The 22,086-nt window shown below is 44.1% G+C and overlaps 3 protein-coding genes across 4 annotated transcripts in view; 2 read left to right on the top strand and 1 right to left on the bottom strand.

Moving 5' to 3' along the window:
* Positions 1 to 4,121, top strand: part of LOC115144890 (SRSF protein kinase 2-like) — an 89,000-nt gene extending 84,879 nt beyond the window's left edge. The window contains 1 exon segment of the mRNA XM_065003051.1: positions 1,463 to 4,121. Coding sequence (XP_064859123.1) covers positions 1,463 to 1,647 — 185 coding nt within the window. The 3' untranslated portion in view covers positions 1,648 to 4,121.
* Positions 4,122 to 4,486: 365 nt separating this feature from the next.
* adck2 (aarF domain containing kinase 2) lies at positions 4,487 to 12,116 on the bottom strand. The gene is made up of 7 exons (XM_029685957.2): positions 11,143 to 12,116; positions 7,513 to 7,659; positions 7,278 to 7,406; positions 6,336 to 6,431; positions 5,945 to 6,199; positions 5,610 to 5,792; positions 4,487 to 5,458 (listed from the first exon to the last, which is right to left on the bottom strand). The coding sequence occupies exons 1-7, from the start codon at positions 12,028 to 12,030 to the stop codon at positions 5,318 to 5,320; spliced, it is 1,839 nt and encodes a 612-aa protein (XP_029541817.1). The 5' UTR covers positions 12,031 to 12,116; the 3' UTR covers positions 4,487 to 5,317.
* Positions 12,117 to 14,508: 2,392 nt separating this feature from the next.
* Positions 14,509 to 22,086, top strand: part of LOC115144884 (DENN domain-containing protein 2A-like) — a 58,055-nt gene continuing 50,477 nt past the window's right edge. Inside the window, exon 1 of one of the 2 annotated variants that reach the window (XM_065003050.1) lies at positions 14,509 to 14,831. The gene's annotated coding sequence lies outside the window, so the exon portion shown is untranslated. The remainder of the gene's footprint in view (positions 14,832 to 22,086) is intronic. The other variant, XM_029685985.2, reaches the window with a different exon arrangement.

Raw genomic sequence — 22,086 nt, 5'->3', positions numbered from 1 at the left:
CTCCCTCCCTCCATCCCTCTCTCTGTCTGTCTTTCTCTCACTCCCTCCCTCCCTCCCTCCATCCCTCTCTCTCGGTCTTTCTCTCACTCCCTCCCTCCATCCCTCTCTCTCTGTCTTTCTCTCACTCCCTCCCTCCATCCCTCTCTCTCTGTCTTTCTCTCACTCCCTCCCCTCCATCCCCCTCTCTGTCTTTCTCTCTCCCCCTCTCTTGTCTCTCACTCCCTCCCTCCATCCCTCTCTCTCTGTCTTTCTCTCACTCCCTCCCTCCATCCCTCTCTCTCTGTCTTTCTTTCTCTCACTCCCTCCCTCCATCCCTCTCTCTCTGTCTTTCTCTCACTCCCTCTCTCTCTGTCTTTCTCTCACTCCCTCCCTCCATCCATCTCTCTCTCTGTCTTTCTCTCACTCCCTCCCTCCATCCCTCTCTCTGTCTTTCTTTCTCTCACTCCCTCCATCCATCCCTCTCTCTGTCTTTCTCTCACTCCCTCCCTCCATCCCTCTCTCTCTGTCTTTCTCTCACTCCCTCCCTCCATCCCTCTCTCTCTGGCTTTCTCTCACTCCATCCCTCTCTCTCTCTGTCTTTCTCTCACTCCCTCCCTCCATCCCTCTCGCTCTGTCTTTCTCTCACTCCCTCCCTCCCTCCCTCTCTCTCTGTCTTTCTCTCACTCCCTCCCTTCCATCTCTCTCTCTGTCTTTCTCTCACTCCCTCCCTCCCTCTCTCTCTGTCTTTCTCTCACTCACTCACTCCATCCCTCTCTCTCTGTCTTTCTCTCACTCCCTCCCTCCATCCCTCTCTCTCTGTCTTTCTCTCACTCCCTCCCTCCCTCTCTGTCTTTCTCTCACTCCCTCCCTCCATCTCTGTCTTTCTCTCACTCCCTCTCTCTCTGTCTTTCTCTCACTCCCTTCCTACATCCCTCTCTCTCTGTCTTTCTCTCACTCCCTCCCTCCATCCCTCTCTCTCTGTCTTTCTCTCACTCCCTCCCTCCCTCCATCCCTCTCTCTCTGTCTTTCTCTCACTCCCTCCCTCTCTCTGTCTTTCTCTCACTCCCTCCCTCCATCCCTCTCTCTCTGTCTTTCTCTCACTCCCTCCCTCTCTGTCTTTCTCTCACTCCCTCCCTCCATCCCTCTCTCTCCCTCCCTCCCTCCCCTCTCTCTGTCTTTCTCTCACTCCCTCCCCCTCTCTCTGTCTTTCTCTCACTCCCTCCCTCTCTCTCTGTCTTTCTCTCACTCCCTCCCTCCCTCCCTCTCTCTCTGTCTTTCTCTCACTCCCTCCCTCCCTCCCTCTCTCTCTGTCTTTCTCTCACTCCCTCCCTCCCTCCCTCTCTCTCTCTTTCTCTCACTCACTCCCTCCCTCCCTCCATCCCTCTCTCTGTCTTTCTCTCACTCCCTCCCTCCCTCCATCGCTCTCTCTCTGTCTTTCTCTCACTCCCTCCCTCCATCCCTCTCTCTCTACTTCCCGCTGTAGGTGAACTGAGGCACATCACCAAGTTGAAGCCCTGGTCTCTGTTTGATGTGTTGGTGGAGAAGTACGGCTGGGCACCAGAGGACGCTGGCCACTTCACCCACTTCCTGCTGCCCATGCTGGAGATGGTCCCAGAGAAGAGGGCGTCAGCCGGGGACTGCCTCAGCCACCCCTGGCTCAACTCGTAGCGACACCAGCCCCCCCACTAGTGGCAGCCTCCACAACCTGCTCAAAGCCAGGCACTCGAGGCTGGAGAGAGAGGGAGGGAGGGAGGGTGTGGGGGGGTACACGGGGTTCCCGTTTCTCGGGCCCTCCCTGCCTTGTCCTGAGCACGCCACACACATACACATAGGCATACACACATACAACACAGATGCCCACAGAGCCTCAGCAGAAACCACAAAGCTGTCAAAGACCAGACAGAGAGAGGCTGCTCCCCTCCCCATAGGCCCCATACAACCCCTCACAGAAAGAATAGAGGGCCCCAGGAAGGGAGTTGGATGGAGTCAAAGTCCCACAGTTCTAAACAGGCAGGACAGAGGTCCCTACACAACATGAGCAGCCATGGTCGGGACAGTGTCTCCTACTTAGAAAGACCAATTCAGTCTAAACAGAGACTAAGCCACCCATATGAATGGGTTCTCTGCAATATCTTGGCCAGTTTTCTCCTGTCCAGTCTTCTCCTGTCTTATCCGGAGCATAATGGGTTTCCCATTAGAAGTCAATAAGAACCTCTGTCAGAATGCTGACTGTGTGATTGCTCCATCTGCCTGACCTTACAGCAGCACAGCCCAAACCTGCTGAGGCAGAAGTGTGTATATGTGTGCTTGTGTATATATGTGAGTGTTTGTTATTAGTGTGTGTCTACACTGCCCAGTCTGTAGGTGTGTGTGAATGCCCCTCTATTACAAAGGAGAAGCAACAACACTTCCAGATTAGGAGTTGCCCTTTTACCCTACTCTTCCTCTCCTCTCATCTCCCTCCAGCCCCTGCCCCACTCCCCTCTCTGTAGGGGTACCTCAGGCCCCTGCTCCCCCCTCCATGCCCAGGACTGAAACAGTGTCACTGAACTGTTTACAGCCCCCACCCAAAGCTCCAGTCACCTGCCCCGTACAGCCCCCTCCCTACCCAGCCACCAACACTGAGCTGCATGCCAGTCCCGGGCCACTGCAGAGACACGGAGGGCAGCCAGCCCACCAGGGGTCTCCAGAACTGAAACGCTGCCACACAGACAGACAAACAGGGCACGGAACAAACAAAGATCCTAAAAGACTGATGATCGATGAACCGGACTGCTTCTTCTGTAAGAGTGAAATGCATGGAGAGGCTGATTGATTGACAGGACGGGATGATGATGATGGACAGGTGTTACTTAGTTGTGCGTTTCATTGGTTCATTTGTTTTTTATCTATGTTTTTGTTTTCTTCTCCTGTCTTTTATTTTGAAGGTGAAGGTGCCACTTGCGCTAACCTTTTTGGTGCCTCGTGTGAGGATAGCGAAGTTCCTCATCTTCACTTTTTCAAATCGTTCCTCCCTTTAACCTTTGACATTCCTGATCCAGTCACACCATTCCTCTCTTCCTCTGTATCCCAAAAACAAGAACAATCCTTGAGTCCCTGTGGCGTGGCAGCTTTACCATATCTGATTATCCCCCTTATTACCTACAGACGAAACTCTCCATCTTTGATCCTGAGCTTCTCCAGAAGGGGTTCGTCAAATGGAGGTTGCACTTGTCTTTGTAGGATGTCGTTCAGGGATTTACCTTTTAGTCATTTAGCAGACGCTCTTATCCAGAGCGACTTACAATTGTGAGTGCATACATTTTACTTTTTCGTACTGGTCCCCTGTGGGAATCAAACCCACAACCCTGGCGTTGCAAGCACCATGCTCTACCAACTGAGCCACACGGGAATTACCTTTGTACATAACTCTAAGATCCGGCTCCGGAGAGACGATCGACCGACAGATTTGAAACAAATGCACGCATCATTCCTAAAAGAGGCTGTCACGGACACTGGCCTGCCCCCCCATAGCAGACAGTGGCGAGAGGCTAAACCACTCTGGATGCCACTAAGTGGAATGTGAAACTGCGCCACTTTGTGGCTGATGAGGGTACTGCATTGATGCAGTGCAGCATCTCTCAGTGCCAATGCTCCAAACGTTCCACTCCACTGCTCTCTCACGCTCATCACAATTAAGAGTCCAGTTGCCTATTTTTCGCAATAAAATTAAAATAAGTATGTAAAGGGGGAGATATTTTTAAAATTATTTCATTTAATGTAAAAAAAAAAAAAATTAAAAAGAGGAAATAAAGAAGCAAATTTCTCTGTTGTGACAGTGACCGATTCTCGTCCTATTGAGGTGATTGTGTTGGTTTGTTTAGAGATGTTTTTCATTTATTTTGTCATTATTATTACAGTCATTATGATTAGTTATTTTCTACTCAGTTGTTACCTCTTCCTCCCCTACTCTATGGACAACGCTGCTCTGTTTGGACTTGTGACAGTGAAGAACATTTTTTTCAATTAAGATTTTTTTTTTTTTTGTCACCAAAAGTTCCTGATCGCACTCTTTCAGCCATGCTGACTGTTCTTCCTGACAGAATTGTGTCTCTTGTCTGTGTTTTTCATTGACAGATTTAATAAAATTGTAAATTAATGGAGTCCTCTGGCTTGTGGTCTTTGACAGTTTAGGATATTACTAGTATTTAGTAAAAACTGCTCTAACTCATTTAAAAAGTAGTTATCATCAAGACACAATGGCAAAGTTTTTGATGCATTATTTAATGATCTAACCATATAAAATATATTTCACTAGCGAGTTTAAAAAGACTTAAATGGCAATGTAGTGTTATCATACAGAATGGGGAGGTTAGTTGACTTGACACACCTTGGTATATTCTAATACACACTAAAAGGAAGATTTAGCCATCAGACATGATTCTAAACGCATGACCTTGTCCTAACAATACCCTGAGATTGCTAGAATGGTATAAAACGATATACTAAGGATTGTCACTAATTCAGATATGTTAACTCACTTCTATTTTATTCAATGGAAAAATAGTCTGTAGTGCTGACAAATAGTGTAAGCACAACATTCTCTTTTTTTCTTAACACAGAAATCACATGGGCATTTAAGTATAAATGTTTACCAGGGTCGTTTGAGATTTTTGGATACTTTAAATCAAGCAATTATTCACATTTCACAGGTAAAAAGTACACACTACAAGGTATATTCAGTCAGTCACTAATGTAACATGCAGAGGGCCAAGATTTTTTACAGACCATGTGACCAAGAAACTCTGGGCCCTAAATATGAGATATCCATGGCTGTGTTTGAGAGCATCAATTGTGCTGACTGACCAACAAATCACCTTACATCATACACATGATTTGTAGATACATTGGGGCAAAAAACAGCCCCAAAACGTCACTGCTCTAGAGGAGATCTGCATGGAGGAATGGGCCAAAATACCAGCAACAGTGTGTGAAAATCTTGTGAAGACTTACGTTTGACCGCTGTCATTGCCAACAAAGGGTATATAACAAAGTATTGAAATAAACTTTTGTTATTGACCAAATACTTTTTTTCCACCATAGTTTGCAAATAAATTCATTAAAAATCCTACAACTTGATTTTCTGGAGAAAAGAAATCTCATTTTGTCTGTCATAGTTGAAGTGTACCTATGATGAAAATTACAGGCCTCATCTTTTTAAGTGGGAGAACTTGCACAATTGGTGGCTGACTAAATACTTTTTTTGCCCCACTGTATGTCAGCCTGCTCAGTCAGTGATGCTCTCAAACACTGCCTATTTCTGTGTTGCTCAAATGTGGTGGTATGCGGGTGAGAGGGGTCAGAGGAGGGAGGCAGCGTTCTTGAGCAGCAGAGGCTTGGCCAGCTCCAGTATGTCCAGGTTCGGGTCCAGAGACCTCCCCAGGCCCTCCAGCACCATGATGGCAAACACAATGGACGCAAAGTTACTCTCCAACTTCACCTGAGGGGCAAACAAACCACAAGGTTAAGAGCAGTCTTGGTAATAGACTCATATACTGTACATTCAGTAAATTAAGTCAATGTGAGATGTCTAGCCATGACTATTGATATTACAGAAAAGGTTGGTGGTTTTGAAACTAGACTTTATTTACCTTGTGGGTGATGAGCAATCCAAAGACTCTGGATAGCAAATCAGTTACTTGGACCTTCCCCAGTGAGAGAGTGTTGCTGAGGGCATGGTCCACCAGCTCTGCCATCTCATTCTTGAACCGTGGCACATCCTGGCACTCATTGGTCCTGGCATGGTTCAGGATCAGCTCTGCCACCTGTTCCCCCTAAACATAACAGCTATGGATGTTAGAAGCTCATGACACCATTGGATACCCCATCCCAATGTTCAAGGCAAGTGAGAAGCCTCATAAACCCTCTTTGGCCTACTCTGGAGCTTCTAGGGCAAGTTCATGTTTGTGTGGTGCGTCTCTCTCACCTGTCGCAGCACCACGGCGGTGAACACGGCTCTGAAGTTCCTACGGTCTCTGTCGTTGAGCTGTGCCACGATGCCAGCGTCTAGAAGCACCAGCTGCAGAGGGGCCGGGGCCGGCCTCATGCTCACCACCACTGTGTCGCACAGGTCCGTCAGGGTGACCCTTTCCTGGGGGTCGTTGTTCCCTCCACCCCCGCTACATTGGACCAGGATGTTACCCGGGTGCAGGTCCGCATGCACAAAGTTATCCACAAACACCTATACAAACACACATAGGAGGATACGGAGCTGGTAAGCTTGATTCAATGTTAAGAAAGAAGAAGGTATATGAAGGGTTTCAAATATGTATTTCCAGTTGCAAATGTCACAATGAGGTACATGCTTAGGCCCTCACCATCTTGAGAAGTGTCTCCACTCCCATCCTGGCAATTCTCTGTTTCACCTTTAAAGGGACCTCCGGTCTCAGGTAGTTGGAGATGGGCTCACTCTCCTGAAACAGTAAACAGGTTACTTATTCAATAGCGATGGTTAAGTTGTCTCTTTCGACTAATATCATTCATTTGATTCAGTAATGCCCAGAGCAAGCAGGACCCACTACTGGTAAACAATGAACTGAAAACTTAACACAGAATACTCGTTCACCATAGGGGGCATATTGGAGCTGACATTTGTGACTGAGACTTGTAAAAGTGTGCTTTAAACAACTGGCATTTGTGCCTGCTAGACATACAAATAAAATGAGTTATAGGTTCCTTTGAAACAATGTCCAGCCGCAACTTGACTAGAGTGTGAATGACTCATGACGGAATGCAATTGCTTGACTGTCGTGAGGGTGATAAGCACAATATCGCTTGGCGAACTGCAGCAGCCCCCCAAACAATTAGTTCTCGAGTTCAAGTTCGTTGAGCAGAGACTGTGTATGTTTTGGTTCTACAACGCTGTGTCCATCATAACAATCCATAATCAATCAATTGCATTCATTCTAGCACCATGTGATCAACAATCAGTTGTTAAGCATGTCTTCATTCTCTATGATGCCTGCAGCATGATCTATTTTTCTACGTGCACATATGATAGACAGTTGTTGGTCAGAGCACGTCGCCAGGATCCACTGAGCCGGAGGAGCGTGTATTAATCCTGCTGTAAGGACTCATTGTGGCAAGCAGGCCAAAACGTGACTCGACTCAGTAAAAAGAGTCGTTCAAAAAGAACGAATCGTTTGAACTGCGCATCACTATTATTCGACCTCTCCCATAGATTTGTTTTTACTGGTGTTGTGTCATTACATTCTTCTATTCATATTTGGCATTGTGGTGAAGGTGCCGTCTCAACTCACCTCAAAGGTTTCCACTAAAATTGACCTGGTGACAAATGGTCGAAGAGGAGTTGGGAACTTGACAAAATCAACATCCTTGAAATTCTCCCGGAATTTTTCGATGTTATTGGCTTCAAACCGCAGGTCAATCTGCAATAAAACAGGATATTCAATCCCTAAAATCTGCACTTGAAATAGTTCAAACCTACAGCTATTCAATTGGCACTCAAAGTGTGTGTGTACTGGAGTTGTCTACCTGTTTGGTCATGAGCACCTCAAACTCCTCCACTATCTCAGGCAGGCTGAGCCATTTGAATCCAGGCAGACAGTTGATGAGCCAGCTGCCTGCCCTCATCAGTAGCATGTCAATCTCTACCTGTCTCCTGATCCCTGGATGAAGCACCTGGACAGAGAGAAGAGGAGGATATGAAGAAAGAGGAGGGCATTTATTGCATGTTGTTTCCTAAGAAAATCATGTCCCATATATAATAAGTCAATTTAAGTACAGATGTGCAGTTATTGGCACCTCGAAACATTTAACAAATTGCCTGCCTGTGACTTTTAGCACACCCTCTCTCAGGGACACAAACTCTAACTTTCAAACTCCTGCAGTAGGCTCCCCTTCCCCTCTAGAGCCTAGGTTATGGGTAGTAAACTGGCCCTTCACACCTCTGGCCCTAGAGTCCTTCCATGTCAATTCAAAAACACCCCCCCAATCTCAGATTGTGCTGAAATAGTTTCTGTAGTTAGAAACAGATAAGATTAGCATTCCTGAAACATTATTTTGTTCAATTAAGCTAATTGATTCCATCCAAATTGGCCCTTTAAAATTATTTGGATTCACATCATATTCAAATATAGTACCCCAAAATCTGATTTGAACCAACATTTTTCCTACCTGAGTAAGATGTGAGGAATCCAATAAAATGGTCAAAAGCCATACAGTATCAGTTCTCTATATTCTCTATACAAGTAATATGGAGCTGCGACTTGGAATATTGCTTTTTCATCCTATGTAATGTATTCCCTGTGAATCAAGTGTTGTTTTTTTCCCTGTTCAATTAACCATTTGCAGCTTTAGGTGGAAAGCCAATAGCTTTTGCTCATGATGAAAATAAATTGTGTGGTCATCCTGAAGTCAAGCCAGTCCTCCATGAAAGCAATTGCTTGACATCATGGGAAAATCAAAAGGAGTCAGCCAAGAACTCAGGAAAAAAAATTGTAGACCTCCACAAGTCTGGTTCATCCTTGGGAGCAATTTCCAAATGCCTGAAGGTACCACGTTCATCTGTACAAACAATAGTACGCAAGTATAAACACCATGGGACCACGCAGCCGTCATACCGCTCAAGAAGGAGACAGTTCTGTCTCCTAGAGATGAACGTACTTTAGTGCGAAAAGTGCAAATCAATTCCAGAACAACAGCAAAGGACCTTGTGAAGATGCTGGAGGAAACAGGTACAAAAGTATCTATATCCACAGTAAAACGAGTCATATTTCGACATAACCTGAAAGGCCGCTCAGCAAGTAAGAAGCCACTGCTCCAAAACCGCCATTAAAAAAGCCAAACTACGGTTTGCAACTGCACATGGGGACAAAGATCGTACTTTTTGGAGAAATGTCCTCTGGTCTGATGAAACAAAAAAAGAACTGTTTGGCCATAATGACCATCATTATGTTTGGAGGAAAAAGGGGGAGGCTTGCAAGCCGAAGAACATCATCCCAACCATAAAACATGGGGTGGCAGCATCATGTTGTGGGGGTGCTTTGCTGCAGGAGGGACTGATCCACTTCACAAAATAGATTGCATCATGAGGCAGGAAGATTATGTGGATACATTGAAACAACATCTCAAGACATCAGTCAGGAAGTTAAAGCTTGGTCACAAATGGAATCTTCCAAATGGACAATGATCCCAAGCAAACTTCCAAAGTTGTTGCAAAATGGCTAAAGGACAACAAAGTCAAGGTATTGGAGTGGCCATCACCAAGCCCTGACATCAATCCTATAGAAAATTTGTGGGCAGAACTGAAAAAGCGTGTGCGAGCAAGTCACCCAACTTATTGTGGGAAGCTTGTGGAAGGCTACCCGAAATGTTTGACCCAAGTTAAACAATTTAAAGCAATGCTACCAAATACTAATTGAGTGTATGTAAACTTCTGACCCACTGGGACTGTGATGAAAGAAACAAAAGCTGAAATATATTATTCTCTACTATTATTCCTACATTTCACATTCTTAAAATAAAGTGGTGATCCTAACTGACTGAAGGGAATTTTTACAAGGATTAAATGTCAGGAATTGTGAAAAAGTGATTTATATGTACTTGGCTGTAAACATCCGACTTCAACTGTATTAGAGGTTGACCGATTCATCTTAATGGCAGATTAATTAGGGCCAATTTCAAGTTTTCATAACATTCGGAAATCGGTATTTTTGGACACCAATTTTTTTTTACACACTTATTTAACTAGGCAAGTCAGTTAAGAACACATTCTTAATTTCAATGACGGCCTAGGAACGGTGGGTTAACTGCCTTGTTCAGGGGCACAACGACAGATTTTTTACCTTGTCAGCTCGGGGGATTCAGTATTGCAACCTTACAGTTAACTAGTCCAACGCTCTAACCACCTGATTACATTGCACTCCACGAGGAGCCTGCCTGTTACGCGAATGCAGTAGAAGCCAAGGTAAGTTGCTAGCTAGCATTAAACTTATCTTATAAAAATCAATCAATCATAATTACTAGTTAACTACACATGGTTGATGATATTACTAGTTTATCTAGCGTGTCCTGCGTTGCATATAATCGATGCAGTGCGTATCGTTGCTCCAACGTGTACCTAACCATAAACATCAATGTCTTTCTTAAAATCAATACACAGAAGTATATATGAAGTATATATTTCTAAACCTGCATATTTAGCTAAAAGAAATCCAGGTTAGCAGGCAATATTAATCAAGTGAAATTGTGTCACTTCTCAGTGTATATGCAACAGTTTGGGCCACCTCATTTGCCAGAATTTTACGTAATTATGACATAACATTGAAGGTTGTGCAATGTAACAGCAATATTTAGACTTATGGATGCCACCCGTTAGATAAAATACAGAACGGTTCCGTATTTCATTGAAAGAATAAACGTCTTGTTTTTGAGATGATAGTTTCCGGATTCGACCATATTAATGACCTAAGGCTCGTATTACTGTGTTTTATTATGTTATAATTAAGTCTATGATTTGATAGAGCAGTTTGACTGAGCAGTGGTAGGCACCAGCAGGCTCGTAAGCATTCATTCAAACAGCACTTTCATACGTTTCGCTGTGCATAAAGCATTGCGCTGTTTATGACTTCAATCCCATCAACTCCCGAGATTAGGCTGTTGTAACCGATGTGAAATGGCTAGCTAGTTAGTTAGCGGGGTGCGCGCTAATAGCATTTCAAACGTCACTCCCTCTGAGACTTGGAGTGGTTGTTCCCCTTGCTCTACATGGGTAACGCTGCTTCGAGTGAGGTTGTTGTCGATGTGTTCCTGATTCGAGCCCAGGTAGCGGCAAGGAGAGGGATGGAAGCTATACTGTTACACTGGCAATACTAAAGTGCCTATAAGCACATCTAATAGTCAAAAGGTTAATGAAATACAAATGGTATAGAGAGAAATAGTCCTATAATTCCTATAATAACTACGACCTAAAATTTCTTACCTGGGAATATTGAAGACTCCACACGGCGCCCAAAAATACCGATTTCCGATTGTTATGAAAACTTGAAATTGGCCCTAATTAATCGGCCATTCCGATTAATCGGTCGACCTCTAGTCTGAATACTTCCGAATGCACTGCGTAGATTTCCATTCATACTTTCCCTCATGTTGACTGATACCCACCTTAATAGCTACAGGAATCAGATGCTCTTTCTCTGTACCGTCCCCATTAGGGGCGTCTGTGTAGCTCCTCTCCCTGGTTTCATGATGGCCCTCGTCCTCCTCATCCTCTTTCCCCTTCCACAGCCCCCTAAAAGTCCCCAGGACACCCTTTAGTCCCAGGATCTCCCAGGCCTCCAGCATATCCTCTCTCTCCATCTCCTCCACCAGGGCCTGGAAGGCTGTGTCCTCCACGCTGTCCACCCTGGCCCATCCCCGGTACACCTGAGCCACGCATCCTGACCCCACAGGCTCCCTGCCCTCAAACACAAACAGCCTACTCCAGCCCTCCCCGAATGCTCGGCGCAGACACTGCTTGGTGTGGGCCCAGCAGTGGGGACGAACACGCACGTGCAGCCTGGAAAAACATTCGCAGAAGTCCTGGGAGAAGATGTCCCTGCGTGTGCTGGCCCACTGGCCCAGCTTAATGAAGGTAGGACCAGAGGTCTCAGTGACCCACAGCAGGGCATCCAGCCAGCGAGAGGCCCAGTAAGAGGAGATGACAGTCAGAGGATAGAGCAACAGGAGCGGGCCGAACTTCAGGAGTAACACCAGGGCGCGCAGGCTGAGGCGCAAGAAGAACACCAGCTTGTGCACCTGGACTTTGGCTACAGACTTCCTGTCTGTAGTCTGGGGTGCCAGGGAGACCTCTTGGCATCTTGCCATACAGGATGTGGCATTCACTGCTCCCCAGCACAGCAGGGTGACTTTTGGCATCTGGGTTAAAATCTGGCCTCTTTTGACAAGACATGTTCTAGTGCTAGGTATGAGTCGGACTCTTACAGAACTTCCAACTCTATGGACGGTGTACCTTAGGTTTAAGAGGAAGCTTCTGGCACTCAATGCAGCCATAACTATGATGATAATATCGCTAACACGTAATTTAAAAAGTAGATTTGAAAAAGTCTAAAATTATAGATAACTTGTGGACAATGTTTTTTCACAATAGTGACTAAACATAGCTATTACTGTTTGGAAGTTATCCACATTACAGCTTCAATTGCTGACAGATATTGATAATTGGCTTCCAATCATTGCCCTTTCGAACTGCTTGCTCACAATTCCACAGATGCGTTATAGCTGAGGAAAGACATAGCCCACCTATGTCCTCTTTGAAAACATGTCCCACTGCAAATCAAGAAGAATTCCAAGTAAGTTCAACTAGCTAGTATCAAAGGACTGCAAGGTATATTTTGACATTAATTTAAGGGGCTACAGTCATTAAGCCTAGGCTATATAGCTGAACTGTGATACAGAGGCTTGCGGGGTGCGCTACGTTAGCTAGCTATGAGTAATATGACTAGTCTATTGCCATGTAAACACATTACCTCAAAATGAGTACGTGACCAATCAAACCGTCATGTCCTTTCTTCAGCCAACATGCAGCACGCTCAACCCTAGCTAATATATTATCAAATCATTCAATAGAAGATATCAACCTCAACTAGCATATATTTTCATTGAAAACATAATTGCAAAACAACGGGTAACTTCCGGGTGTCTACGTCACTTTACAGGGGTGTAATCATTTATCCAAATAGTTGCAAAAGTTTTATTGTGCAACAGTAACTAGCGTTTCTATTGGATAGGTTCATCAAACAGGGCGGGACCTAGCCGAATCTGTCAATAGAAACGCTAGTTTTCGTTTCACGTTTGCAACTGTTTTGCGTAATGATTACACCCCATATGCCGAAGTCTTAAAGCGATAGGCACCTAATAAAAAACAGCCACATCCATATAATAATGTAATGGGTTGGGGAAAACTCCTCGTGAGGTAATATGCCCCCAACATGATCAAGTTATTTCAATATATTAAGCTTAGGTTTTTACGTTTTTAAAAAACGTTTTATCAAATACATATGTTTTGTGCAGGAATTCACACATTCACTGTGCAGATGTTGGGTTGTCCAAAAGAGGGAGACAGAGGAGAAGGTGAGATACAGACAATGGTTTCAGTGCTTAGAATAGCTGTCCAAGTGTTTGCATTATCATTAGATCAATTATTTAATTGAACATGTTGTCATCGATAGGGCTTCATCTATCAAAAACTGATAGTATCATTCCTAGTCATGGTGCCTCTCTGGACAGAGGGCCTCCACATCCCAGCTGTTGAGTAGAGAGGACAAGGAAATGGGGATCTATCCACACAAAAGTTAGGAGAAATGCCAAACAGATGTTATTGCCACCATCCTGTCCCCTCAGCCATTGATGGGGAAATGCAGGCTTTTCAAATCTCTCCTGCACTTCGAAGGGAAAGGTCAGACCTTGGCCCTGAAGGTCACAGAGTTTGTTGCTGTGGTTCTATGCCATGTTGGAGTCACTGATATTTGTGAAGGGTAGCCTAGGAAAGGGTAAGGTAGTTTAGTTCAACTCATTGAACTCTCTCAGTGAGAACCCAGAGAGACTATAACCACACCAGTGGAGGCTGCTGAGGGGAGGATGGAAGGGTACCAACCACATAGAAACCATGTCTTTGATGTGTTTGATTTCATTCCATTGACTCCATTCCAGCCATTATCGGGAGCTGTCTTCCCCTCAGCAGCCTCCGCTGAACCAAACAAGTAGTTATGTTTTACTGATACAATAAAAATACACTCCTATGCCTTTATTAGCCTTAATTGTCATCAAAATGTCAGACTCACATCTAACTTATATTTTCACTCAATCTGTCACTCTTTTTTTTCTGAGACAGTGGGAGTCTCATGTGTCAGTCATCTAGTGAGGTAACTATAAACTATCTTTAAAACCATTAATTCACCTGCAATTACTGAATTACTGGAAATCAACCAAAACATTGCCATCCCATGTTAGTGCAGAGGAACAATGGGCCATTTGTAGCTACCAAAACATATTGTATTAAACCCATGTTGCTGCTGTGGTTCTATTGGGTGGTTTGTGGACTGGTCACTGGTCAGTAAATAAAAGCTACTATAAGAGATAAAGACATTGGAGGGCAGGAAAGCCAGGCCCCCACTGTCCCCTCAAAGAGAGGAAGAGAGGCCCTTCAGAGCTTTTAATTGGCTCCCGGAGGAGGCCCTTATTTATGTTTTCAGTTATTCTCAGTTTTGCCCCTTCCTGCTCCATTCCTCTTTTGAGCAGGACACTCCGTTTCCCTGGAAACCAGGGCTTCATTCTCCCAGCCAGCTGCAGATTAGTTCAGCGGTGGGGGGTTGGGGGTATGGGTTGAGCTGATGATGGAAATGGAGAGGAGGAGGGAGGGAGGTACTATAGGGAGGGAGGGAGGTACTATTGAGAGGGAGGGAGGGGGCGATGAGAGGAGGGGTGGGAAAGTTTGAGAGAGAGAAAGGCAACATCATTGAAAGAGAAGATAGTCCGAGTGAGTGTTTGAGAGAGAATAACTGAAAACATTTAGGCTGAAAGGGGAGGGACTGCCTAGTCCTTTTTCAAACAAGTTTGTGGAGAAACTTGGAGAAGCTCTTTGGCTGCTTGGAAGAAGAGGCAAGGGGCTATGTTAAGTGAGAGAGCAGCTCGGAGGCAGGGGTAGGGGTGTAAAACCGAAGGAGAAAGGGGATAAATGACATTTTGATCTAAAGGAAATCATGCGAGTGAATGCTGCCTCATCCAGTGTCAGATTTCACAAAATGAAAAACCAGTGCAAGAGCACTTCTACAGGGCTCATCCAGCTGAGAAAGGTATGGCAAAGTGAGCCTTTAAACAGTGTGTGTTAACTGTGTGTGTATGTGTTTTGGTTTAGGGGGATTTCCTTTTGTACTTTCTGTGAATCTTTTTTTTTACTATGGGACTGAAACAGTAACATGCATATTTAATGTGTATTTATTGTAAGTTTGACTGTTTTGTATATTTTGAACTCCACACACTATGCACAGGTATAGTATCTTTGTGTCGGTTGTATGCTTATACGTCAAATCAAATCAGAAACATTTTCTAAACATTTTCATGGGATTAGTAACAGAATAAAACAACAATAACGATACTATACAAGGAGTACCGGTACTGAGTCAATGTGCTGGGGGTACGAGGTAATTGAGGTAATATTATGTACATGTAGGTAGGGGTAAAAGTGACTTGGCAATCAGCATAGATAATAAACAGAGTAGCAGCAGAGTACTGTGTGTGTGTGTGTGTGTGTGTGTGTGTGTGTGTGTGTGTGTGTGTGTGTGTGTGTGTGTGTGCGTGTGCGTGTGCGCGTGCGTGTGTGTGTGTGGCGTCAATATGCAGAGTCCAGTGAGTGTGCATAGAGTCAGTGCAAATAAAAAGGGGGTTAATGCAGATGTGGGTGTGTGCATGCTTGTGTGTGTGGCTGTGTGCAATGCATGCATGTGAGCTTGTGTGTTTTCACGTGTGCTTTTGTATATGTTTGTACAGTACTTTGATAGTACTTTGACCACCAACATGTAAAGTTCATATGAGCATGTCAAATTGGGTATCAAATGAAAGCTGTGTCTAATTTTATTTTTTTAATTATTAAGGCAAATGTAAAAAAATATATATACCATTTTCCATCCTAGAAATGAAGAATAAGCAAGAGCATTGATTTCTGGTCAAACAGATGAAAAGGGGGTCTTAGAACACATCTTTCAGAAAAACCAATCATAGACGTCTATGTTTCACAAGTTTGTACAGTACAGTACAATACAGTACAGTACAGTAGAGCACAGTAGAGTACAGTATTGTAAAGAAAAGAAAAGTAGAGTATAGTTCAGTACAGTAAAAACAAGTAGTGTATAGTTCAGTACTGTCTTGTACTGTACAGTAGAATAGAGTGGAGTAGAATTCAGTACAATACACAGTAGAGCACACTAGAGTTGAGTACAATAAAGTACTGTGCTGTACTGAACAATACTCTACTTTACTGTACTGTACTGAACTCTACTGCACGAGAGAGAGAGAGAGAGAGAGAGAGAGAGAGAGAGAGAGAGAGAGAGCGAGAGAGAGACAGAGAGAGAGACAGAGAGAGAGCGAGAGAGCAAGGGAGCAAGAGAGAGAGCAGTTCAGCCCTGGCTGTGCATCTCATTCTCTCTCTGGAGGAAGAGGTAGCTACTCTGTTGACTTTTCATTAAACCTGTGAAGGTAAGCTCTGGGTAGTATAGCACAAGAGTTTGTTGCGATATAAACTGTTTGGTGGAAACAATGGTGGCTGGAGAAGTAGGGTGAACTGAAGTTAACAATGCTGCTACACAATACAATTACCATAACACCAGTTGGGGGCTTCCTCAAGGAAAGCTGGACTGAATGAAAATATTGGCAGTAGAATGGCCTTACTAAAGAGCTCAGTGACTTTCAACATGGCACCGTCATAGGATGCCACCTTCCCAAAAAGTTGGTTCATCAAATTTCTGCCCTAATAGAGGTGCCCCGGTCAACTGGAAGTGTTGTTATTGTGAAGTGGAAATGTCTAGGAGCTAAGTGGTGAGTTCCAAACTTTCTCTGGAGGCAAAGTCAGCACAAGAACTGTTCGTTGGGAGCTTTATGAAATGGGTTTCCATGGCCGAGCAGACACACACAAGCCTAAGATCACCATGTGCAATGCCAAGCGTCAGCTGGAATGGTGTAAAGCTCACCACTATTGGAATCTGGGTCCGTGGTAACGCGTTCTCTGGAGTGATGAATCACGCTTCACAATCTGGCAGTCAGATGGATGGCTCTGGGTTTGGCGGATGCCAGGAGAGCGCTACCTGCCCCAATGCATAGGGCCATCTGTAAAGTTCGGTAGAGGAGGAATGATGGTCTGAGGCTGTTTTTCATGGTTCGGCTTAGGCCCCTTAGTTCCAGTGAAGGGACATTTTAACATTACAGCATGCAATGACATTCTTGACGATTCTGTTCTTCCAACTTTGTGTCAACAGTTTGGGTAAGGCCCTTTCCTGTTTCAGCATGACTATACCCCCGTGCACAAAGCGAGGTCCATACAGAAATGGTTTGTCGAGATCGGTGTGGAAGAACTTGACTGGCCTGCACAGAGCCCTGTCCTCAACTCCATCAAAAACCTTTGGGTTGAATTGGAACGCAGACTGTGAGCCAGGCCTAATCGCCCAACGTCAGTGCCTGACCTTTACCTCAATCATGACTAGGTCGGTTAGTGGAAATAAAAGTATAGGGTTTGTCGCTGGCAATACAGTACATATATAAAGAAAAGTAGACAAAAAACGTATTGGTTTGAAAGATGTACGAGAGACATAGAAAGCTCTGTGTGATGTCATGTCATACAGTTTACCAGGAACCTCTCCAGAGTTTTTACAGGACTTGCTTTTAAAAGATAGCTATCATTCATCATCTTAAATGGTTTTGATCTCCCCCAGGTCCTCACTAATTCCTACTGCGCAATGTTTCATTTGCTTTTCTATGTTCCTTCATAAACAACTGGATTTTAGTGGGACATTGACAACTGGAGTTCCATCAGACATGTCATGAGTCTTCCCATTGGGCACAGAAGACAATCTAACGTTAAGTTTACGTTGATTCAACCAGTGTGTGCCCAGTGGGTTGCTCTTTTGTGGTGATGATAGCTAGTTTGATATTTCAAAGGTCTTGATTATCTCTTTAGTTAATTTAACCAGGAGTTCTGTACTGCAGGGCACTTTTGTACTGTTTCAAGGGTGCCTTTTGTTCTGTGGTGAGAAGTACTGTAGGCCATTAGTGAGAGAGAGTCTGTTTTGGTTTGTAACATAGTATATATATAATTTGCCAGTTAGCAGAAGTTTTTATCCAGAGTGACATACAGTCATGCATGCATTTTAAGTATGGGTCCCAGGAATCAAACCCACTATCCTGGCATTACAAGTGCCATGCTCTACCAACTGAGCTACAGAGGTCATGGTACTAAATTACCTATAATCCTGTAGTAAGTCAGGACTGTTGGGGAGCAAGAACCCCTTATTTGTTGTTATCAGACATACTGCGCTGTTTGATTGGAAGGGCTGTTAACATTCTCTGGAGTGGAGAAAGAGAATAGCAGGATGACTCTATGTGGCGCAATGCTGCTCGCTGCTTCCCTCTGTAGATTTAGGTTTCCCCAGCCAGACACTTACTCAATCATTCACACACACACACACACACACACACACACACACACACACACACACACACACATAAAACCAAAAGGCAAATGAAAGAGCTCGTGCAGTCTTAAATCCCAGTAGATGTTTGGAGAATGTTTTCTCAATACAGCGACATTGTAAACCTCTTTTTCAAGGAACTCAAAAGACAGATGTTTAATATCGTGTCAACTGTGTCATATGTCACAATTGAATCCTAGCTGGTTTGTGAAACCATCTTGTATTGGATAAATGAATCTCTGTGTATCACATGTGTTGAGTCATAACAGTGCTGGGCCAAAAGTCATAAATTGTTATCATCGGTGCCCATTGGGACTTGACAGAGCAAGCTGTCTCTTCGCAAGCAGTAGGGTTATGCGATGCATTTATAGTGTGTGTGTGACATATGTGACGTGTCCCCTCTCACCAGAGGTCCATTATTCTGAGTTTAGAACAGTGACATCAGGTCTTTGAGCAGGACACAGCCATATCGCCCTCTTACAGGAACCTACTGGGGCCCACAGACTGCTGCCATGGACAAGCTGCTGTGGTTACCATGGCGACACAGTCCGAATGTGTTCTGCGGTGTTAGTGAAGGAATTCCTGATGTGCTCTGGTGTATTGTCTGAGAGGTAGGGCGAGCCTAAAGCTTTAGTCATTATCACACTAATGCTTCATCTGTAGCCCACACTCACCATACACATACATGCATGCAGGCATGCACTCACGCATGCACACACACCATCCAAGACCATATCAAAATACTGTCAGGACAGCGTAGCCTGTTAAGTTCCACAGCGACTCAGTGCCTCAGTGCTGTGTTGAAACGTGCAGTAAAAGCAAGACAGACTGTGGCTGTGGGGAAATTGGTGCTGTGATTTCAATTAGATTATTTAACAAGACATGACAGCTAATATCGCTTCCCTGCTGGTTTGTTTGCATAGAGTAACTACAGTGCATTACAGTAGTGTAGCGTAGCCTACCAGGGGAAAGAAGGCAGAGTCAGGTAAGTCTGTACCGCACCCTGTTAGATGTGGGGTAGAAGAGCTAACCAGTCATAATGTGGCCCATCCAAACCCCAATGTTGTTGGCTGGCTCTGGGCAACTCTGCAGCCTGTGTGTCTACTGGCAGTGTCTCACACACACATGTGCGGACACACACACGCACACTTTTTTTCCTGGGCTTCAATCCCTTTCGCCACCACCGCCACAGAGGGAGAATTAGAGTATTGGGCACGTTCTTGTTTGGAAGGAATGTGTGTGTTTGGAAGCGGAACTGGCAACTCTACCCAGAGGGTCGTTCTCGTGTGGCTACACCGAGGACACAGCTTGTTGACTTTGGCTGCTGTGGTCATGCTCTGTGCTGGGCTCACAGTAAAGGTGGAAAATAATATTATTCCATGTATAATAAAACATGTAGCTTTCGGCTCTCGGTTGTTCCAACTACCACAATTAATGGAATATACCATCTTGTTTGGAGAATAGGGGGCATCTTAAGTTATTATTTTTGACACAATTTGTAGCGCTTTCTATTCCAATGTTTCAGTTAAAAGATCCAAATAAACCAAATATAATGTCAAACTTCGAATAAAAAATAAAATAAAAAACAGAAAACAGAAACTGTTGAAAAGAATGCTGCTGACAATTACAGATCCACTGTTTGATGAGAATTCAAAGAATGTCTGGAGATTCACCCAGGTGTAACACCTTAATGAGCTTGGCTTTAGTAGTCTAGCCAGTAGACACACGCTGCAGATTGGCACCTTTGATCATGCCTTTGATCGCTTGCAGTGTCTGTCTGTCTCCAACAAGATCACACTACCTGCTGCACAACTATTTTGTTTCAGTTTTCTATGAGCTCTCTTTTGGCTTACACTCTGTGTTGTTTTTTTATTGAGGTTTTTATCTCTCTTGAGTTCTCTCTTAGCTTTAAGCTCACAGTTGCCGGGCTTTGGGTGTGTAGGGGTCAAAATCATTTGCTCTGCTGCGCTTTGTCTCCAGAAGACCATTTTCCCAAGCTCTCACCTCGCACCAGCCCTCTGGAAGCAGCCAGGGAATTATAAAAATCGGTTCTGCACAGGCGTGCGGAGTGGGAATGGGATGGGAACAGGAATTCTGCTGGGAATTCTCAGGCAGAACCCCAGAAATGTGGGCGAAATTTGTCAGTGAGCTCATCTGAGGGAGACTTTGGCAAAGAAGGAGAAAACTGATCCTGGACCAGAGAACAAGTGAAGAAGTTCCAATGCACCATATACACTGTTGAAGGGATATGCAGGACTATATCAGGTCTAATTGTTTGGCCGTAGTGAGAACTAGCAGCAATTGGTTTATGTCGGTAATGTTCTACTTTCAAAGTAACACAACTCATTTCAAGAGACAACAGTTAATTGTTAATAAAAACTTGTTTTTACATCAGCTGTTTGATCTTGGGTTAGAGTATTGAATAGCACATTTCCTTTGTGGAGCAGTTGGGTCTTCCAACAATAGGTACTAGCATTATCTGAAATATAAGACAAGTTTCTCACTCCTCTCATTGTGGTTGAGGGCAGGTGAAACCTCATCTAGCTTCATCGGGTGTGTGAGTTGCATATGTTTTTACCTGTTGCTGCATAGCATATCCCACCCCTTGCGAAACCTATATCCACAGCCTCAGCTCCACACAGGAAACTCACAGCCAGGAGCACTTCCATAACTTCCAACGCTGCTTTTATTTGGCAAGCCCTTTAGTTAATGACCTGACTGTCACTGGGTGATTATTTTTTTTTTACAGCCCTATGAACTTTGCACTTTCGCTTACATTATAGCTTGATGTATCCACAGCAAAGCACTCTGTTGCGCAATACTTTCTGATTGATGTTGTGTATCTAGAAAAGACAACTCTTGAGTAAGTCTGATGCAGTGAACACAAGAGCAGGATTGGATTAACTAATGCTGCATCAGACAAAGTTGTAGCTTTATTAAGAAGGCCCTGCAGGTTTGGATCAGCTTATGCATGCCGAAGTTGTAGCTTGATGTATTTAGAAATAAATCTCGGCTCCACTAACGAACGATAGAGTTGTAGGCGTAGGATATTCAGTAGAGCAAGGTTGGATCATTTAATATAGGCCAGAGCCTGCTTTACAAGCGCCTTCGTAGCGTTTAGATCATCGTCAGAACCTCTTCTAACGATGTATCTTTAGTAGCCGGGTTGTTTCCCAGAGTCTTCGTTCGTACTCTTAGAAAAAAGGGTTCCAAAATTGTTCTTTGGCTGTCCCCATAGGAGAACCCGTTTTGGTTCTACATAATACCCTCTGTAGAAATGGTTTTACATGGAACCCAAAAGGGTTGTACCTGGAACCAAAAACGGTTCTACCTGCAAACAAAAAGGGTTCTTCAAAGGGTTCTCCTATGGGGACAGATTATGAACCAATCAATCAAATTAATCAAATGTATTTATAAAGTGCTTTTTACATTAGCAGATGTCACAAAGTACTTATACAGAAACTCAGTCTAAAACCCCAAAGAGCAAGCAATGCAGACGTAGAAGCACAAGGTTTTAGATAGAACCTCCTTTTCTAAGAGTATATCTGTCTGACTGACTGCCGATAACTTCAGAACGAAGGTGACTACACATGCAGTTGAAGTCGGAAGTTAACATGCACTTAGGTTGGAGTCATTTAAAATTTCAACCACTCCACAAATGTATTGTTAACAAACTATAGTTTTGGCAAGTCAGGTAGGACATATACTTTGTGCATGACACAAGTCATTTTTCCAACAATTGTTTACAGACAGATTATTTCACTTATAATTCACTGTATCACAATTCCAGTGGGTCAGAAGTGTACATACACTAAGTTGACTGTGCCTTTAAACAGCTTGGAAATTTCCAGAAAATTATGTCATGGCTTTA

The sequence above is a fragment of the Oncorhynchus nerka genome, linkage group LG17, assembly GCF_034236695.1.
Source record: "Oncorhynchus nerka isolate Pitt River linkage group LG17, Oner_Uvic_2.0, whole genome shotgun sequence".
NCBI classification, from domain to species: Eukaryota; Metazoa; Chordata; class Actinopteri; order Salmoniformes; family Salmonidae; genus Oncorhynchus; species Oncorhynchus nerka.
This window is presented reverse-complemented; position numbering and strand designations above follow the sequence as displayed.

Bases quoted from the DNA above. Each gene is read 5' to 3' on its own strand.
- adck2 (XM_029685957.2), bottom strand. From the start codon at position 12,030: ATGGCTGCATTGAGTGCCAGAAGCTTCCTCTTAAACCTAAGGTACACC. The intron at 6,432-7,277 runs GTGAGTTGAGAC...TTACTGTTTCAG, and splicing joins TTTTAGTGGAAACCTTTGAG to GAGAGTGAGCCCATCTCCAA. The intron at 5,793-5,944 runs GTGAGAGAGACG...TGTTATGTTTAG, and splicing joins CCGCCGTGGTGCTGCGACAG to GGGGAACAGGTGGCAGAGCT.